General features: G+C 40.1%; 1 protein-coding gene across 3 annotated transcripts in view; it reads right to left on the bottom strand.

The window, feature by feature from the left end:
- Positions 1-8,032: 8,032 nt before the first annotated feature.
- Positions 8,033-18,439, bottom strand: part of LOC117259332 (fibroblast growth factor 12-like) — a 79,641-nt gene continuing 69,234 nt past the window's right edge. For all 3 annotated transcript variants that reach the window (XM_033630613.2, XM_033630612.2, XM_033630611.2), the window contains exon 5: positions 8,033-17,892. In XM_033630613.2, the coding sequence (XP_033486504.1) occupies positions 17,741-17,892 (152 nt within the window). In that variant the 3' untranslated portion in view covers positions 8,033-17,740. The remainder of the gene's footprint in view (positions 17,893-18,439) is intronic.

Raw genomic sequence — 18,439 nt, 5'->3', positions numbered from 1 at the left:
CTTGTCTGTCCTGTCCATTAAAGGCTAAAAATGCCCCCCAAAAAATCTTAAAAATATATATATGAGGATCAGCAAATTAATAAAAGTATTAAACAAACAAAACAACAACATGTGTCCAGTAACTGTGGGTCAGAGGTCACTGTTTATTTCTCACCTGAACTTGATGCAAATAATTCAACACATCACAAAGTTTTGTAACTGTGTGAATTTTACTTGAATTTTTATTTGTGTCTCATTATTATTTGATAATATGTGTTTACTATGTGCTGCTATTAAATGTTGCCATTGTTTCACTCTCAGAGAACATATTTGTATTTATTGTATCATCTATAGATGTAACAGCTGACAGAGAGCCGGGGCACAAAGTGTTCAATTACACTGAATGTAAACTTTAGTTTTAATGTAAAGCTTGAACTTCTATAAAGTGCAGCAGCGTGAACATGTAACGTGCTCATGTGAGGCTGCAGGGTCGCAGCAGGTTGAGTTAAAGTACAGAAGTATTAATATCAAAATAAATAAAAGTCCTCATTAAGCAAAATGACCTGTTTCACAATAATTTCATGTTGTTGGATTGTAAATTTCGGATCACTTTAATGTCACAGCAGGTGGAGCTCAGTTTAATTTCTTTATATCCCACTGAATAAATGAGCTTTTAAATTTCACTAAGGGTTAAAAAGAAGAGTTTGATCTTCATCCATAATAACACATATTAATGTGTCACTGATCAGAGTTTATTATATTCATCTGTATCTCTAAACTAAAGTTATCAAACTGATGCAGGTCAGTAAAAGTCAATGTGCTCAGCTGCTGAGTATAAATACTGAGATGACGTATTTATGTCTGTAAATATTTACATGTTTGTCAGACACAGCTGTTGACACATCTGTTCCTGGTGTGATGTCTCCCTCTGGTGGCCTCAGCCTGCCACTGCAACTAAAGCGCACATCAACAGACCCAGGCTGATGAGTCAACGCTCTGAACCCTGAGCAACTATTTATTTAAAACACATGGGTAAAAAAGACATTGAGCAAGTTGGTACAAGATGTTCCACAAACTAAAAAAATAATAGATTTAGAAAATGATTTTTTAAAAGCTATGGGAAAACATTATTTATGATTATTATCATATATTTAAAATTATGTTACAGAATCATTTTACTTTTTAAAACACTTTTCCAGGTCATTTCCTCATTTGTTTGTTTGGCTTTCTTTTTTCCTTTTTCTTTAAATATTTTTTTGTTTTTGTTTTTTAAATTTTCTTTTTTTTAAACTAATTTCTTGCTGATTTATTGGATCATTTCTTCTTTTGTTGCTCGCTGCCTTCTGCATGTTTTTGAAATAAACCAAGGTAAACAAAGGGTTAAAGGCTGACAGAAGCAGTTTTTATTTTGTGTTGAAATATTTTAATATTATTTATTTAATATTATTAAAATATTATCTGATTTATTTTATAACAAAACTCAAAATTCAGTGTTTCCAGAGCTTTAGAGAGGTGAAGACTGTATAAAGTTCCTTGTTCAGTTACATTATTATGATTTGAATATGTTAATAATCGGAGACGAGGAGTAAAAATGGCTCCCACCACAGAGTTTAAAATGCACTATATGAACATCAAAACATCTTTAAAGCTAAAACAAAACTAAACAAAAACATCTGTTTACACGACTTACTGTGAAATAAATCACATTATCAGAATTTGAAGGTCAACACATCAAGGTTGTGAACCAGCTCCAGTAAAATAAATAAATAAAACACATTAAAAATAATAATACAGTTTCAAAAGTTTAAAAATTGTAAAAATAAAGCACAGACCTTTGGACATTTAAATGATCAATACAGAGAATTCACTCACAACAGGTTTATTTTTCTGCTCTGCTATTTTTTCGTTGTATGTTGAATGTTAAAGTTAAAACACTGGTTGTTACGGAGCACTGAGTCAGAATATCATGTTAACATCATGTTTGTCCAACTGTTTCACAATAAAAGTCTTAAAGACACTTCACAGTAAAAGTTCTCCAGCTGTTTCAAAGTAAAAGTCCTAGTAGTCTTAGTAAGTCGAAGGTCTTTTCAAAGTAAAAGTCCTGTTACTGTGTCTTAGTAAGTCAGAGGTCTTTTCAAAGTAAAAGTCCTGTTACTGTGTCTTAGTAGGTCGAAAGTTTTTTCAAAGTAAAAGTCCTAGTAGTCTTAGTAAGTCGAAGGTCTTTTCAAAGTAAAAGTCCTAGTAGTCTAAGTAAGTCGAAGGTCTTTTCAAAGTAAAAGTCCTAGTAGTCTTAGTAAGTTGAAGGTCTTTTCAAAGTAAAAGTCCTAGTAGTCTAAGTAAGTCGAAGGTCTTTTCAAAGTAAAAGTCCTAGTAGTCTTAGTAAGTTGAAGGTCTTTTCAAAGTAAAAGTCCTGTTACTGTGTCTTAGTAAGTCGAAGGTCTTTTCAAAGTAAAAGTCCTGTTACTGTGTCTTAGTAAGTCGGAGGTCTTTTCAAAGTAAAATTCCTGTTACTGTGTCTTAGTAAGTCGAAAGTTTTTTCAAAGTAAAAGTCCTAGTAGTCTTAGTAAGTCGAAGGTCTTTTCAAAGTAAAAGTCCTAGTAGTCTAAGTAAGTCGAAGGTCTTTTCAAAGTAAAAGTCCTAGTAGTCTTAGTAAGTCGAAGGTCTTTTTAAAGTAAAAGTCCTGTTACTGTGTCTTAGTAAGTCGAAGGTCTTTTCAAAGTAAAAGTCCTGTTACTGTGTCTTAGTAAGTCGGAGGTCTTTTCAAAGTAAAAGTCCTAGTAGTCTTAGTAAGTCGAAGGTCTTTTCAAAGTAAAAGTCCTGTTACTGTGTCTTAGTAAGTCGGAGGTCTTTTCAAAGTAAAATTCCTGTTACTGTGTCTTAGTAAGTCGAAAGTTTTTTCAAAGTAAAAGTCCTAGTAGTCTTAGTAAGTCGAAGGTCTTTTCAAAGTAAAAGTCCTGTTACTGTGTCTTAGTAAGTCAGAGGTCTTTTCAAAGTAAAAGTCCTGTTACTGTGTCTTAGTAGGTCGAAAGTTTTTTCAAAGTAAAAGTCCTAGTAGTCTTAGTAAGTCGAAGGTCTTTTCAAAGTAAAAGTCCTAGTAGTCTAAGTAAGTCGAAGGTCTTTTCAAAGTAAAAGTCCTAGTAGTCTTAGTAAGTTGAAGGTCTTTTCAAAGTAAAAGTCCTGTTACTGTGTCTTAGTAAGTCGAAGGTCTTTTCAAAGTAAAAGTCCTGTTACTGTGTCTTAGTAAGTCGGAGGTCTTTTCAAAGTAAAATTCCTGTTACTGTGTCTTAGTAAGTCGAAAGTTTTTTCAAAGTAAAAGTCCTAGTAGTCTTAGTAAGTCGAAGGTCTTTTCAAAGTAAAAGTCCTAGTAGTCTAAGTAAGTCGAAGGTCTTTTCAAAGTAAAAGTCCTAGTAGTCTTAGTAAGTCGAAGGTCTTTTTAAAGTAAAAGTCCTGTTACTGTGTCTTAGTAAGTCGAAGGTCTTTTCAAAGTAAAAGTCCTGTTACTGTGTCTTAGTAAGTCGGAGGTCTTTTCAAAGTAAAAGTCCTAGTAGTCTTAGTAAGTCGAAGGTCTTTTCAAAGTAAAAGTCCTGTTACTGTGTCTTAGTAAGTCGGAGGTCTTTTCAAAGTAAAATTCCTGTTACTGTGTCTTAGTAAGTCGAAAGTTTTTTCAAAGTAAAAGTCCTAGTAGTCTTAGTAAGTCGAAGGTCTTTTCAAAGTAAAAGTCCTGTTACTGTGTCTTAGTAAGTCGAAGGTCTTTTCAAAGTAAAAGTCCTGTTACTGTGTCTTAGTAAGTCGGAGGTCTTTTCAAAGTAAAAGTCCTAGTAGTCTTAGTAAGTCGAAGGTCTTTTCAAAGTAAAAGTCCTGTTACTGTGTCTTAGTAAGTCGGAGGTCTTTTCAAAGTAAAATTCCTGTTACTGTGTCTTAGTAAGTCGAAAGTTTTTTCAAAGTAAAAGTCCTAGTAGTCTTAGTAAGTCGAAGGTCTTTTCAAAGTAAAAGTCCTGTTACTGTGTCTTAGTAAGTCGGGGGTCTTTTCAAAGTAAAAGTCCTGTTACTGTGTCTTAGTAAGTCGGAGGTCTTTTCAAAGGAAAAGTCCTAGTAGTCTTAGTAAGTTGAAGGTCTTTTCAAAGTAAAAGTCCTAGTAGTCTTAGTAATTCGAAGGTCTTTTCAAAGTAAAAGTCCTGAAACACATGACCACACCACCAGCCTCAGGTCAGTAATGATTGCAGTGAGCTGCTGCCTGGTGTGTTTCACTGTGAAGCAGCTGCAGAGATGAATCCTGGGAAACAGATGCTTTAATAACAGCTGGTGTAAATCTACATGTGCATGTTGTCTTTGTCAGGTGATGTAATGATCCGTCCATCAGTCTGTCCATGAAGACAACATGGAGTAAAGACAGATGGTCCTCTCGTGTCTCTCTCAGCTCGTGTTGTCGTTGCGATGTCAGCTGAGGGTTTCAGCCTCGTGCCGCAGCAGCAGAGTCGTGTTTTTGTGTCGCTCCTCGTTAAAGTTGGATGAAGCTCTTAAGACATCAGAGCATCAGACGACCTCGTCTGCAAAGTGGAAACCAGCTGCAGAGTGTATTTATACTGCGGCACGGTGGATGGATGCTCCGTGAGCTTTTAGCCCGTCTGTCCGACTCTGTGTTTTTCACTTTGCTTCAGGAATAACAGAGAGCTTTTAAGAAGGCAGCAGCTGAAACCACGGAAACACTTCAGACTGTGACCAGAACCACAAACTGTCCTCACAGTGTCTCTGCTCGTCAGCGTCCTGTGCAGGTGCTGAACACAAACCAGTCTGATTCTGTCTGGTTTAATATCAAACACACCAAAGCCCAAAGCATCATCCATCCACCCCCGTGTTTAACAGTTTGTTCTCCAAACATACCTTTGCTCATTGTGTCCAGAAAGTTCTGTTTTACCTTCATCAGTCCACAGGACTTGTTTCCAAAAAGCATCAGGCTTGTTCACATGTTCCTTTGCAAACTTGTGAGGCTGAATGTTGTGGTGAGGACACAGGAAAGGTTTTCTTCTGATGACTCTTCCATGAAGCTCATATTTGTCCAGGTGTGTCTGCACAGTAGAACAGTGCACCACCACTCCAGAGTCTGAGAAATCTTCCTGCAGGTCTTTTGCAGTCAAACAGGTTTTGATCCGCACGGCTCAGCAACTCAAGTGCTGCATGCTTTAAAATTAACTTAGAGATTTAGAGGGAATAAAAAGCCGACAGCACCTCTGAGGATATACAGAGAGTAAACCAACCCTTTTGTACGCCACAACGATAATTCACCTACACTCGATGTTACCAAGCTTCAGTTTAACATCAGCTGCAGTGGTGGAAGATGTACTTGGATACTTTAAGTAAAACTCCTGCATTCACAGCCTAACTTCAGCGAAGACTTTTCAGCACTAACAGTGAACGCTAACTCCAAAGTGCTTTAATGTTACTGTAACTTTAAATAAACTGACGTGTGTCTGCTCCGTCAGCATGAAGAGTGACTGTGCTGCTCGTTTAAAGACAGTCTGGTTGTAAAGTTGAATGTCACAACATCAGCGTCATCAACATCATGTTTTAAGCGCCCGTCCCCTCCATACCTGATGACATAACTCCATAATCCCCCTTAATTTACTGTTACCTCTATCCTGCACTTTTTCAAATGTGCCCCATCTTTTATTTAACAGTGACCATTTAATTTTCAAGGCTCGACATTTAACATGTAACAAGCTGAACTTTCTTTCAACAGGAACGTCGATGTGGAGCTCAGACAGTTATTTTTTAACGTGTTTCCTGCTGGAGGAGAGTCCTGTGAGACGACACTGAGGGGGTGAAAACTTCATATAAGACTGAACCTTACAAACTCTGAAGATGTGACGTCACGTTGGACTTCAGCCCACTGACAAACTGCACACAGCATCAAGGAAACAGAGATTTCTTGTACGGTTGAAACAAACTTCAGGGCCTGGCTCGACTTGCAGGACTTGAGACTTGAGACTTGAGCAGGACAGTTTGCACAACAGAGACTTTGCAGCCCAGTCGCCAGAAGAAAATCTTAGCACTGTACGTTAGTGCAAACCACACATGTTGCATTTCTTAGTTTCATAAAAATCATCTCAGTGTTTCTACAGTGACGTAGTTTATGAGCTGACCTCATCAGTGTGAGGACGAGGAGACGGTGGAGGCTGTGACAGCTGGGCAAACACTGAGCATGCTGCAGACAGTGTCGTGCACTAATGTTGAGGAACATGGTGGTTCTGTACTGATGTGTGTGTGTTAAAGACTACTGTATGTTTGTGTGTTTATATCGACCTCATGCAGATCATGTGTCAGGGTTATGATGCATCATGTGCAATATGTGGCCTGGATTTGTATTTTCATTTATTAATTATTATTTCACCATGTAAGCAGCTACATGTGCCAGCTCTGATCCAAGCTCCCCTCACGGACAATAAAGTGTATCATATTCTATTTATAGTGAGCAGTTGCTGTTTTTCCAGCAGTGATAGTAGCAAGAAATGCGTCTGATTTTTACAGAGATCTTTTTTCTAGCAGGGACAAAACCACAGAAAGCAAATGTTGTTTTTCCAGCACTGACAGTGGCACAAAAAGCGTTTTTTTTTTATTTTTAACAGAGACCACTGCCCCTCTAGCGTAGCCTGGAAATCCAGACCCAAATCTAGACAGATTTAGGGTCTGGCCACGAGTAATGCAAATGGCCCAACTCTAGGGGCGGCACCAAGCATGCATTAGGAAATATTACTGCACGCAATTGGATAACACTACAACCAATCAGAACAACACACGGGGTGACGTATCCAGAGCTTAGCTACCAGTGGAGCTAACTGGTAGATTAGACTCTTGCCGTATCCAGTCGGCAAAATAGCAAAAACGTCCTTCTTGCAAAGGAAAGACTCGAGTGCCGTCTTCTGTTCCTCTTTTAGAGAAAAAGCCAAGTCTAACTCGTTCATTGTAGCGGCCAAAGCCGTTTCAAACAACTGGTGTTCATCCGTAGCCATCTTGCAGTGTTTACTGACTGATTCCGGACACAGCGCTGTCGTCATCTGTTTAGCTCGCCTCTGGCCCTCCTATATCAGAAACACCGATGTGATTGGTGCAGCTCGGCTCCAAGGGCATGGGTAATGAGCATCATTACTGATTGTCAGAGTGACTCGTTGAGCAAATTCAAATTGTGCTCTCGCGAGAACTCTGGATTTCCAGGGCACCTCTAGCGGGGATGGTGTCAAGAAAGTTTTTTTCTGTTATTTTTTACCAACACATTGCTGCATTTCTTGCCCATAAATGCAATAAAAAGCAGGGTTTTCTTTAAATGGGACATTGCTGCTTTTCCAGCAGGGATAGTGGCAAGAAAAGCCGTTGTTTTTACAGACACCTTTTTTCCCCTAGTAGTGACAGTGCCACAAAAACCAAATATGTTTTACTGGGACATCACAGCTTTTCCAGCAGTGATAGTGGCAACAAAAGTGGTTGTTTTTACTGAGAAATCCATGTTTTACTAGCGGGGATAGTGCCACAAAAAGCAAATTCTTCTTCTGTTTTTTCTCTTTTTTTTTACTGTGACCTAGCTCCTTTTCCAGCAGTGTTTTTCTTTACCAAGACATTGATGAATTTCTTGCCTGAAAAATGCCATAAAAAGCAGGTGTTTTTTACCAAGACATTGCTGCTTTCCAGCAGTGATAGTGGCAAAAGAAGTGATTGATTTGTACCACAACATTACAGCTTTTTGAGCAGGAATAGTGGCAAGAAAAGCAGCTGCCATGATTGAGCCCCCAAAACCAAGTTGTTGACACCCAACAATATTCTTTCCCTCACCATATCCAAGTGGTTTTTGTGCCTACACCTAACAACACGTTAACTACTCTATGGTGTTTTAACGTGTCCACTAGATAATAACGTACATATGTAACACATTTGTGGTTTGCACAACAATGTCAACATGTATCTGGTGCTTGGGCTGAACTTGGTCCCACCTCAACACGTCTGTAATAAGCAGTGGACATAAAACCTTCATGGAGGAATAAAAAACCAACGCAGACACTGAAGCTTTTATATCGTTCTTTTTTATTTTTTCAATAATCTTTTTCATCCTGCTGCGTATTTGCGATGACTGTTTTCTAATATATGATGTGTTATATGGAGGTGTCTCAGAAAAGGTGCAAACATCAGCAAACATAAAGAAAGATCGAGAGACTTCAGGCTCAACGAAGATGTTTCGACATGGCAACAGCTCGTCATCCTCCCGCCCCTCTCCGTTCACCTGCAAGGGGCCGACCGGCCGCCAGAGGGGCCGCTGTCGCTCGGTAATGACATCATTATCGTTTTGCGCCGGTGGACGTCGGCAGTGCTGCAAACTTCTCCATGCAACAGCAACAGGCCGAGTGTCTTACTGTTTTTGGATAAAGTTACAGTGAGAGTTCAGCAGGTCGACTCACAGGCTTCGTTTCTACCAATACACACTGATTATAAAGTTAGTTATGTGAAGTCGTCTGATTTTAAAACCTGCGAGTGGAGCTGCCGTCCTCTCTGAAAACAGACTTTAACTGCAGAGCGTCCTTTGTACTCTCTCTACTTCAGTTCACACACTGACGCTGCCTTCAGGTGACACAAACAATACACATCTGATTCTGCTGCGTTCACGTCGTGGAAATTTCTCAAATTCCCATTTTCTGATTAATAAATCACCACCTGGTTGTAATGGTAGGATTCTTTGTGGTCAACATGTCTGATCACGTTCTTCATCAGTTTATGGGCGATACGAGTTTGTGCTTGTTTTACAAACTTGTGACGAACTCTGCAGGTTTGTGCAGAAACAACGTGAGAATGTCCGAATAACGTTTGTGCTTAAATGATGTTCATCAACTGTGAGATTACACAAAGACTGTGGACGGATACAAAGCCTAAAACTTGCACACATATTTAAATACAAGTACAAACTTTGAGACATTCTCAAATGTTTTCTGCAACCATTACCAAATAATAATAATAATAAAAAAAAAAGGTGACGGGTGAGTTAAAGGGCGTTTTTTTTAATTTATAAAATATTGTGACTGTTGATCTCAGTTTCACAATGCATTTGTAAATTCATCCCAAAATGATTTTTCAGTCTCCGTTTTCTTAAATTACTACAATGGTTTAATTTTCAATAATAACTTTATTTAATAACTTTAATAAGAACTTAAGGTTCTTTTTTTCATACATTTTTTCATACATTTAAAATTAAATGTTTTAAAGACTTTTTGTTGGCATGTATGAAGCCCCTAAAAACCTGAAAGGTGATAACTTTTATATCTTGTGTGCAGAAATCTTAGTAATTCTTGGACACAAGAAAAAAAAAAGTTTTGTAAATTCATCTCAAATTATTTTTCATTTTCTTAAAATACTACGATGGATTCATTTCCAAAAATGACTCTATATTTCCCACAAAGTTTCTTTTCTTTTCCATAATTTTTTTTTTTAAAAACTTGACCTCAAAGTCAAACTTTCTGATTTCTTTCTTTCTTTCAGCTTATTTTTTATATGAATTCACAAATGCATTTGTCGGGAAAAGAAAAATAAACAGACAAAAAATGATAAATGATCCAAAAAAAAAAAAAAAAATTCAATCAGTAGGTGTCTTTATATCAAATCTCACTGAGTTTTAGGACACAAGAATAAACTTCATTATGTCTTTAAATTCCACATTTGTAATTTCATTCCCATGATCCTCCTCTCATGACGTGAAGGCAGCGGCGCTGTTGTGTTGATCTTATCAGCAGATATTTAAAATGCGTCGGACTCTGAGCCTGAAGGAGGCGTACAGAAGTAGACGTGATAGAAAGGACTCTCGTGTTACAACATTCCTGTCGAGTGTTTTGGTGTGTCGAAGCTTCACAGACGTGAAGAGCATTCACAAACATTTAACGTCCCTGTGGACCAAAACACGAGACGGTGAGACGTGGCCAGTGTTTCTGTCCGTCGTTACAATCCTCGTGGTCCGACCCCAAAAACCCCAAACTGGAAGACTTTCTCAGAGGCAGTACGGTGGATTGTGATTGGTTCATTTCTTTCAGTCCATCAGTCCTTTAGTCCATCCATCCATCGGTCCATCCATCTGTACAACCGTCCATCTGTCCGTCCATCTGCCCATTTGTCCATCCATCCATTTGTAATCAACAAAATACAAAAACATAAATCTCAAAAGAAAAGAATAAATAGAAGAGTTGACCTCGTTAACCCCGCCCCTCGTTTCAACACGTCTAAGTTTAAAATGGCGGCAGACACAGCAGCGTGGTTATTAGCGGCGCATGCATCACAGTTCAGCTGTCGGGTGAAATAATGTCTCTGATTGTTTTTTGTCCACATGCAATTTTTTAAAATTTTTTAATCTTAGTGATGTCAAAAAACCTACAAACGATAAATCTCTGATATTTTTACGTCTTTTATTCTGACGGTTTCCTGTGTCGGCTGAAGTCAGGTGATGTCGGCTGCTGGGAGGCGACCGAGTTTCCCAAAGATCATCTCTGCATGAATTCAAAACTACCGACTCATCCGTCTGCAGCTCACGTTCATCACTTTGCTCATAAACACACAGAAAATATTTTGTTCATTTTCTTTTATCCTGAATTGTTTCTGTATTTTGTTTTTACCATCTGACACAGAGTAAATTTCACTTTTCAACATCTGAGTTTTGATAGTTTTATCATTCGTTCCTCTGGTGCCACTGAGTTCTGCACCACATGTAACGTAATGTACATGTGGTGCAGAACCACATGTACATCATCACAAGAGTACAATGTACTGACGGGTAAAACAGGAGCTGTCTGCTGCAAAAAGAATAAATGTTGTAGTTTTTATGGTTTTTACTTTTAAACTTTTAGTTTAAACCTGATCATGCAAACAACGTCCGTCTGTTTTTAAAGGTTAAATAAACTAATTTAAGTTATGAATTTTAGTTTATGAATCTGGCTTTCACGTTTGCTCTCAGTTCTATTTCTGATAAGACGTGTCCACGTCTTTTCACGTCTAAAATACAGCGAAGAAGCCAAAGTGTGAACTCAGGTACAATTTATGAATTTATTTATTTCAGTAAATTTAAAATCTTGATAAGTTTAAACCTGAATATGATCTGAGGACTGAAACTATTTTATAGTGCGCAGTAACTTTAGCCGTCAAAGAGTCTAAAGTAAAAATAATAATAAAAATTGTAAATGGCTGATTTTTTTATTTTATTTTTTTATTTTTACTGAGAGAAAACATCTGGATTTATTTCGGTGTGTTTTGAGCAAAAAGCACAAATCAAATCAGACTATTATCAATACGGAACTTTGACACATTTGTAAAATTTGAAAAATAAAAACGGAATTTAAAATCTGTGCAAAACATATGCAGTGTAAAAAAAATATGGCACTAATCACACTCCATACCTTTAAACACATTTTCATTATTAGGCAGTGATAGAAGTTGTCGAGGTGGATGGACGGGTTGAGATATAACTCTGTGTGAGGCATGAAACAGGAAGTGGAGGTCGACTGGTTGATCTTTGTAAACTGGGAAATGTTCAAGATGCTTTTTGGGAGACTCGGTCAGAAGAGTAAAGGGTCTGAGTTTGAGAAGAAGAAACATACTGCAGGTCGGACCGTTGGGCAGTGCGGCGACTCGTCTCACCGTCTGAATGTTACTCTCTGGAAAAACATATTATTTTTTAACACAACTGTTTACAGGAAGGAGCCGAAGGGAACTCAAAGAAAATCAATCCGAAAACTGATTTGGCAGCGAGGCTGAAAAAAGTTCATCTTGACATAAAAAGCAGCAGTTTGTCCTGACTTTCACAGCTGTGTTAAAAAAATGACAAAAACTTTTGTCTTTTGATTTTTCCAGGTGTGACGGTCATGAAGTTGAGACGAGGTTGGAGTGAAAGAGTTTTCTGGGCAGTGCTTTTTGCCTAAATTAAGCAGGGCAGTGTTAAATATGTCAACAAATCCTCTCATCAGCCGACACCTGAACACAACACGAGGAGCGGTGGACCAGGAGCGCACGCTGATGCCAGACACATAGTTTTATCCACACTGTAATAGTCTGTCTTTCAAACTCACTTTAAAGTTTCAAAATCAGTCACTTTATTCAGTTTAATCTACTCTGAGTATTTTTTCTGACGCACGTTGGTGGACCTGCAAGGAAACGGTAACATTTTAGGACTTCATTACCCAGAAATCAACGTTTTTAAAGACTAAGCGAGAGAGTTTGGTCTTTAGAAACATCAATTTACCTTTAACGTTCAGTCTCTAAAAATTTACTCCTAAAGCTCACCGGTCTTTACTTGTTGACTTAATATGTCTGAATTTGTTTTCTAGTTAAACAATTATTTTCCACCAGTGAAAACATGATGATTGTGGCACCAGCGTCCGCTCTGCCTGTGCCTCCAGAGGAAAGCTAAGAGGCAGAGAACATCCCATTTCCCAGGTTTCCTCAATGCATCACGAGCAGAAAGTCTGCGGACGTGTCGCAGCGCTTCTGCATGATAAATATATTTCTGTCTGTCTGATGTGACTTCACTCTGACTTTACATCCCGGTCATCAGGAAAAGATGTTATTGTACGTTTCTGCAAATCACAAATATGTTACGTGTCATCTCAACGTTTCTAAAGTGACAAAGTGTATGAGCTGAGTTTGTCATCTAGAGGTGGAGGGGACAGTGGACGGTGTAACACTGAGGCAAGATGGCTGCCAAGCTGCTGAGGACCACTGTTTTTTTGTTTGTTTGTTTTTGTTCAGCGAGTCATTGCTGTGTTTCCAGCAGCTATTTTGGCATCAAATGTGGGTGTTTGTAGCGGCCCGTCACTATTTTTCATGCGGGAATAGTACCCCAAAAATTGGTTGTTTTTTTCCCGGTACATTGCTACTCTTCCAGCAGGGTAGAGCCACAAACAGCAGTTGTTTTTTACTGAGACATTGCTGCTTTCCAGCGGAGACTGTGCTAAAGCGGCCTTCACATGATAAGGACAACGCGCTTCGCTTACCGTCAGGTACGGCACAGCAGCGCGGTCAAAGTTCAAATAATTTCAACTCTGAGTGCAACGCTCGAGCGGAAAATCCGAACAGTGCGCGACGCCAAGGGTAGCGGTGCTGCTTCGTCAGGCGTTGCCGCCCTCTCCATAGACAAACAATGGGACAGCCAGCGCAAAGCAGTTTTACAGATGATCATGTGCAGAGGCCTTAAGAGAGAGAGAGATCAGTGTTTTTCTAGCGGAGATAATGCCACAAAAAGTGGATCTTTTTTAACTGGGACATCGCTGCTTTTCCAGCAGGGACAGTGGCACAAAAAGCTGCTGTTTTTGTTTTAATTTTATCAAGACACTGCTGCACTCCTGCCTGAAAAATGCCATAAAAACCAGTTGTTTCTTATCAAGACTCGTGGCAGCCACACAAGGTACCTGCTACATGACAACATACTAATGTAACGTATCCATAGTTTGCAGAAACGTACAGTACCAACAGCTCTTCTGCAGACTGGGCTGGACTTCAACAGGAACAGGAAACAGTTGTTTTGTCATAAAGATGTGATGAGTTTGACTGCAGGTTTAAACCGCTGAAAACTGACTTATCTGGGTCCTAAAGATTAAAGATGTGTTTTTGGCAGGAAGGCGAACGATCAGTGATGAAAAACAACCTTACCAAGAAAAACAAAACATAACATTTGGATTAAAGAGATAAAAAAAGTTAGTTTTTATAATTAATGATAAACTAACATCAGCTGCGACACTGATGACGATGCTGCTGTGCGGATCCTTCACTTAGAAAATAAAAATTGGATCATTCCCCAACGACGCCAATCATAATCAGCCGTTAAAACAAGGAACCAATCACAAAGCTTCTGTAACACTGATTGTGGGGGGTGGGGGTGGGGTCAGCGCACCCCTTTTTTTAAAAGTGCACCAATCAGAGTGCGACGTGCCCGACTGCTTCAGGACAACAGGTCGAGTCTGCTGAGCTGAAGAGAACAAAAACATACAATCGTGTTCAGGAGAGTGTGCACGTGTCAGGGTCTCGATACATGCGGTGTCATCTATCAACACAATGTCCTCATCACACTGTCATATCATGTCATATCATGTCATATCATACACTGGATCGTATCATACAGAGGTGAGAGCTGGACGGGGCAGGTAACAGAGCGGCTTCAGTCCTGTTCAGACCGGATCACAGTTACACAACACTGCTGGCTCTTAGTGTCTCCATAAATCATTCAACCCTCCCAAACGTCTGCGTGGGTGTCTCTGCACTTTTTGGAGAATACATCATGCAATATTTCTGCCTGCCGACTTCACTCAGCACTGTGAAACTTTTCATCTGCTCAGACCCTGAACGCAGCGTGAAGACAGAGACAGGAGGACGCTTCTGTTCAGACATCAGAGTTTTATCAGCGCTTCACATTCCTGACGATCATTTTACAAACCAGCAGATTTGAGACGGAGCTGCTTCCTTCCAGAGAGATGATCCGTCAGCTGCGTGTGATTCTGATCAAATGTCACAAACACTGTTACTGACACTGTCCTCTGTGGTGCGTTCAAATACCCTCAAGGTTTTAGTCACTAACTGTAAGATTTTACAAAGGCTGGGCATCTTTCAGGGTCACTTTCTGCAGACTACAACTAGATCCTGTTCAGATTATTTCCCATCCTGCTCCTGGTGTCAAACATCACCCCGAACCTCCTTTCAGAAATACGACATATTAATAATTCTGCATCCAGAAAGATAAACTACAATTACCGCCTCACGGCTGTTTGCCTCTGCGAACCAAGCTGCAGATTGCATCCACGTCTGTCAAGACTCATATGTTGCCATGACAATGGGCAGTGCTTCAAATGTGGACTTCGCTGCAAAGTTGCGACGTCGAATAACGGCAAGAAAAATTTACGATGTCACAGTGAAGTTGACCTTTGACCTTTTTGACAAAAAAAAAAACATCACTTCATTATTTTATGCTGTCGGACATTTGTGTGAGATTTTGTCATAATTAGTGTATGAATTCTTAATTTACATGTATTTTGAGGTCACAGTGACCTTGATCTTTGACCATCAAATTCTATCAAGTTTATCGTCGAGTCCAAGTGGACGTTTGTGCCAAATTTGAGGAAATTCCCTCAAGGTGTTCTTGAGATATCATGTTCACAAAAATGAGACGGATGCAAAGACACAGTGACCTTTGATCATCAAAATCTAAATCAAAAACCTGAGATAATGTGTTCACGAGAATGAGAGTGACAAGGTCACAGCGATCTTGACCTCTGACCACCAAATTCTGTCCAGTTTATTGTGAGCTCAAGAAGACATTTGTGCCAAACTTGAGGAAATTTCCTCAAGGCAAGTCGCACTTATGAGAATTAAACAGATGCAAGGTCACAGTGACCACTGACCATCAAAATCTTATCAGTTCATTCTTGAGTCCAAGTAAACGTTTGTGCCAAATTGTAGGAAACTCCCTTAAGGGTTCCGGTTATATTGCGTTCACAAGAATGGACGTGAGGTCACAGTGAAACTTTGACCACCAAAATCTAATCAGTTCGTTGTTTAAATCCAAGCAGATGTTTGTGCCAAATTAGAAAAAGTCCCTCAAGGCGTTCTTGAGATATGTTCATGAGAATGCAACACACAAGGCCACAGTGACCTTAACCTTTGACTAGTTCGTCCTTAACTCAAAGTAGATGTTTGTGCCAAATATGTGTTTTCATTTTCACGTCCATCTTATTGTTTGGTTACGGTTTGTCTTTGGCCTCGTTTCCACTTACGTATATGACTGGTGTCCGTAGATCCGTAAATATACAGATGTTGCCTCTAGTGTCCAACGCAAGGAAGTGCATTTCCTTATGTATGGATAGAAACCTGATAGAAACTACCTGTGGCCTGTACCTGTAACATTACTCAGATTCACGAAGTTATTTTTAATCATCAGCCTGTTAGCAGCCTGTTAGCTAAGCTAGCACACTGTCATACGGTCTCTCTCAAATCCACTGCCAAAGTTCACTTCTTTTTTTAACTTATTCGAGGCAAATTGCGGACCGAAATATTACAGAGGAGGAGTTTCACAGGCATATTCCAAAGGAATGAATGGACTGAGGCGTTCACTTGTACTCCCACATGAAGCAAACAAAAAGAGTTGAATGCAATAGATTTAAAGGTGTATTTTACTGTTTCAGTTTTATGCTCTTCTGGATCACCTCTAATGATCCATCCATCCATTTTCACCCCCTTATCCAGGGCCGGGTCTCGGGGGCAGCAGGCTGAGCAAAGCCTGTTCTGGGTCTGCCCCGGGGCCTCCTACCTGTGGGATGTGCCCAGAGCACTGCAAAACTAGTTTACCCTTGGGTATCAATAAAGTAACCTGAACCTGAACCTAACAAGAGGCGCCCAGGAGGATCCTGATCAGATGTTGAACCACCTCAACTGATCTCTTTCAACATGAAGAAGCAGCGGCTCTACTCCGAGCTCCCTCTAAGGATCACTCTGCAGAATTTAACTAAAAGCAGCGGCGGTGTGCGGGCTATCGTGCCCTGGATTTTGCCTCTCAATTTGTTGTGTTATTGCAGCCTGCAGGCAGAACTCAGGGCTGAGAAGAGACTTTACATCTAAATTTACAAATTATAAGTTCACCATAACGTGTTGTTTTCTAGATTTATAGAACTGCAGCATTTTGTCTTTTTTTTTTTTTTTGTTCTGTGTTTTTGAGGATCGTCTGATTTCATTCTGCTTTTTTAAAGTCGACTCTTTGGACGGATCATCTCTCTGCAGTAAATCTCACTTCTCTGACATTGATTTCCACAGGAAGTGATTTCTGTCTGGAAGGAAATCAACATAAAAACTGACGGATGTTCTTAAACGTGTAGGAATGTGAAGCTCATGCTGAATAAATCTGCATTGACACCAGGATGCTGCGTCAGACACCAGACAAACTGTCAGTAATCTGCAGCAGGAAGTCTCCAGACACCAGCAGGTCGCTCTGATCGAAGTGTCAATACCACAAACACGGCGCAGATCACCTGACAGACGCCATCGGTCCGGTCCCAACACAACAGGAAGTCCTTCCTTCTCCTCTGAAGCTTTTTATCGGCAGTGTCTGCAACAAATCCCACGACTCCCCGACCCCGAGAAACAAACAGGATGTGGCACAAAACAGAAAAAAAAAACTCCTCTCTGATTGGACGGAACATCACGGAGAGGAAGAAGAAGAAGAAGCGCGGCATGTTGAAAGTGCGAAAGTTTTTGCATTCATCAAGAAATGAAAGGAAGTGAAGTTTCTACATGGCTTAAAGCTTCAGAGTTCTCAGCGCTCGCTCAACTCGGGAAACATCTCGTCATCGTCGTGACAGTAATGATGATGATGATTACAACGTGGCGATGAAGAGTAGGTGTGCTCGCCTCCAGGCGCCGTATCAGCAGGGCTTTTTGCATAAAATGTAACTCATCATCATCAATGTCCTGATTTTTTTTTTTTTTTTTCCCATTTTCAAACAAGCCCCTCCCCCTCGCCCTCCCCCGGCAGATTTCAAATATTTCAACATGAGCAAGAAGATTTTTCCCCGTTTTTTTTTTTTGTTTTTTTTTAAGCTTCTTTTTTTTTCTTTGTTTTCGTTGTCGCCGTCGTCGTCATCGTGGCGGTTGTTGTTGTCGTTGGTGTGGTTGTAGTTGCTTTTGTTGCTGAACAAAGGGAGTGTTAAAATGGGAGTTCGCCTCCTCCGCCTCCTCCTCCTCCTCCTCCTCCTGTGGGGGGCGCTGCAGGCTATGATCCGTCCTGCTCTGTGCAGTCCTCCTGCTGCTCCTCCTCCTGGTTCCCCAGAGCCCTCCGCTCCACGCTGTTAATCGTCGGGCTCCGCGAGGACTTCAGCAGCTTCTCCTCGAGCTCGTGCAGCGACGGCTCCTTATACATACAGACTGCAGGGCGGGGGAGGAGGAGGAGGAGAAGAGGACTTTATTAACCAGGATATTAAACATGTATTTACACGTATGTAACATAAAAATATGTCCATATACACACAATATAAAATGTGTACACGTATGTAAAATATAAAGTATATATACATGTATGAAATAAAACCATATGTACATCTGTGTTATATAAAAAATATATACACATGCAATATAAAATGTGTCGACACGTACGTGAAATAAAAAGGAAGGGGGGGGGGTTGAGAGAGGTGAACATTAAAGGGGGGGTTGGAGGTGGAGAGGTCAAAGGAGAAGGACGTGGAGGAAGAAGAGAAGATGGAGCGATGTAAAGGAGGAAGGGGAAGGTGATAGTTGAGAGATATTTTTAAATGAAGATGGGGGAGGAGGGAGGAGGAGGAGGAGGAGGAGGAGGAGGGGGAGACACAGAGCAGCTGAAAGCAGAGACGCAGCTTCATGTTTCCTGTTAAACCTCCATCTGTGATATTAGAGCTTCAGCCTGTCCTCAAACTCAGAGCAAGTTCCTGCAGGACGA

Source organism: Epinephelus lanceolatus, chromosome 4 (genome assembly GCF_041903045.1).
Source record: "Epinephelus lanceolatus isolate andai-2023 chromosome 4, ASM4190304v1, whole genome shotgun sequence".
NCBI classification, from domain to species: domain Eukaryota; kingdom Metazoa; phylum Chordata; class Actinopteri; order Perciformes; family Serranidae; genus Epinephelus; species Epinephelus lanceolatus.
Note: the sequence above shows the minus strand (reverse complement) of the source record. Positions and strands in the feature narration are given on the sequence as shown.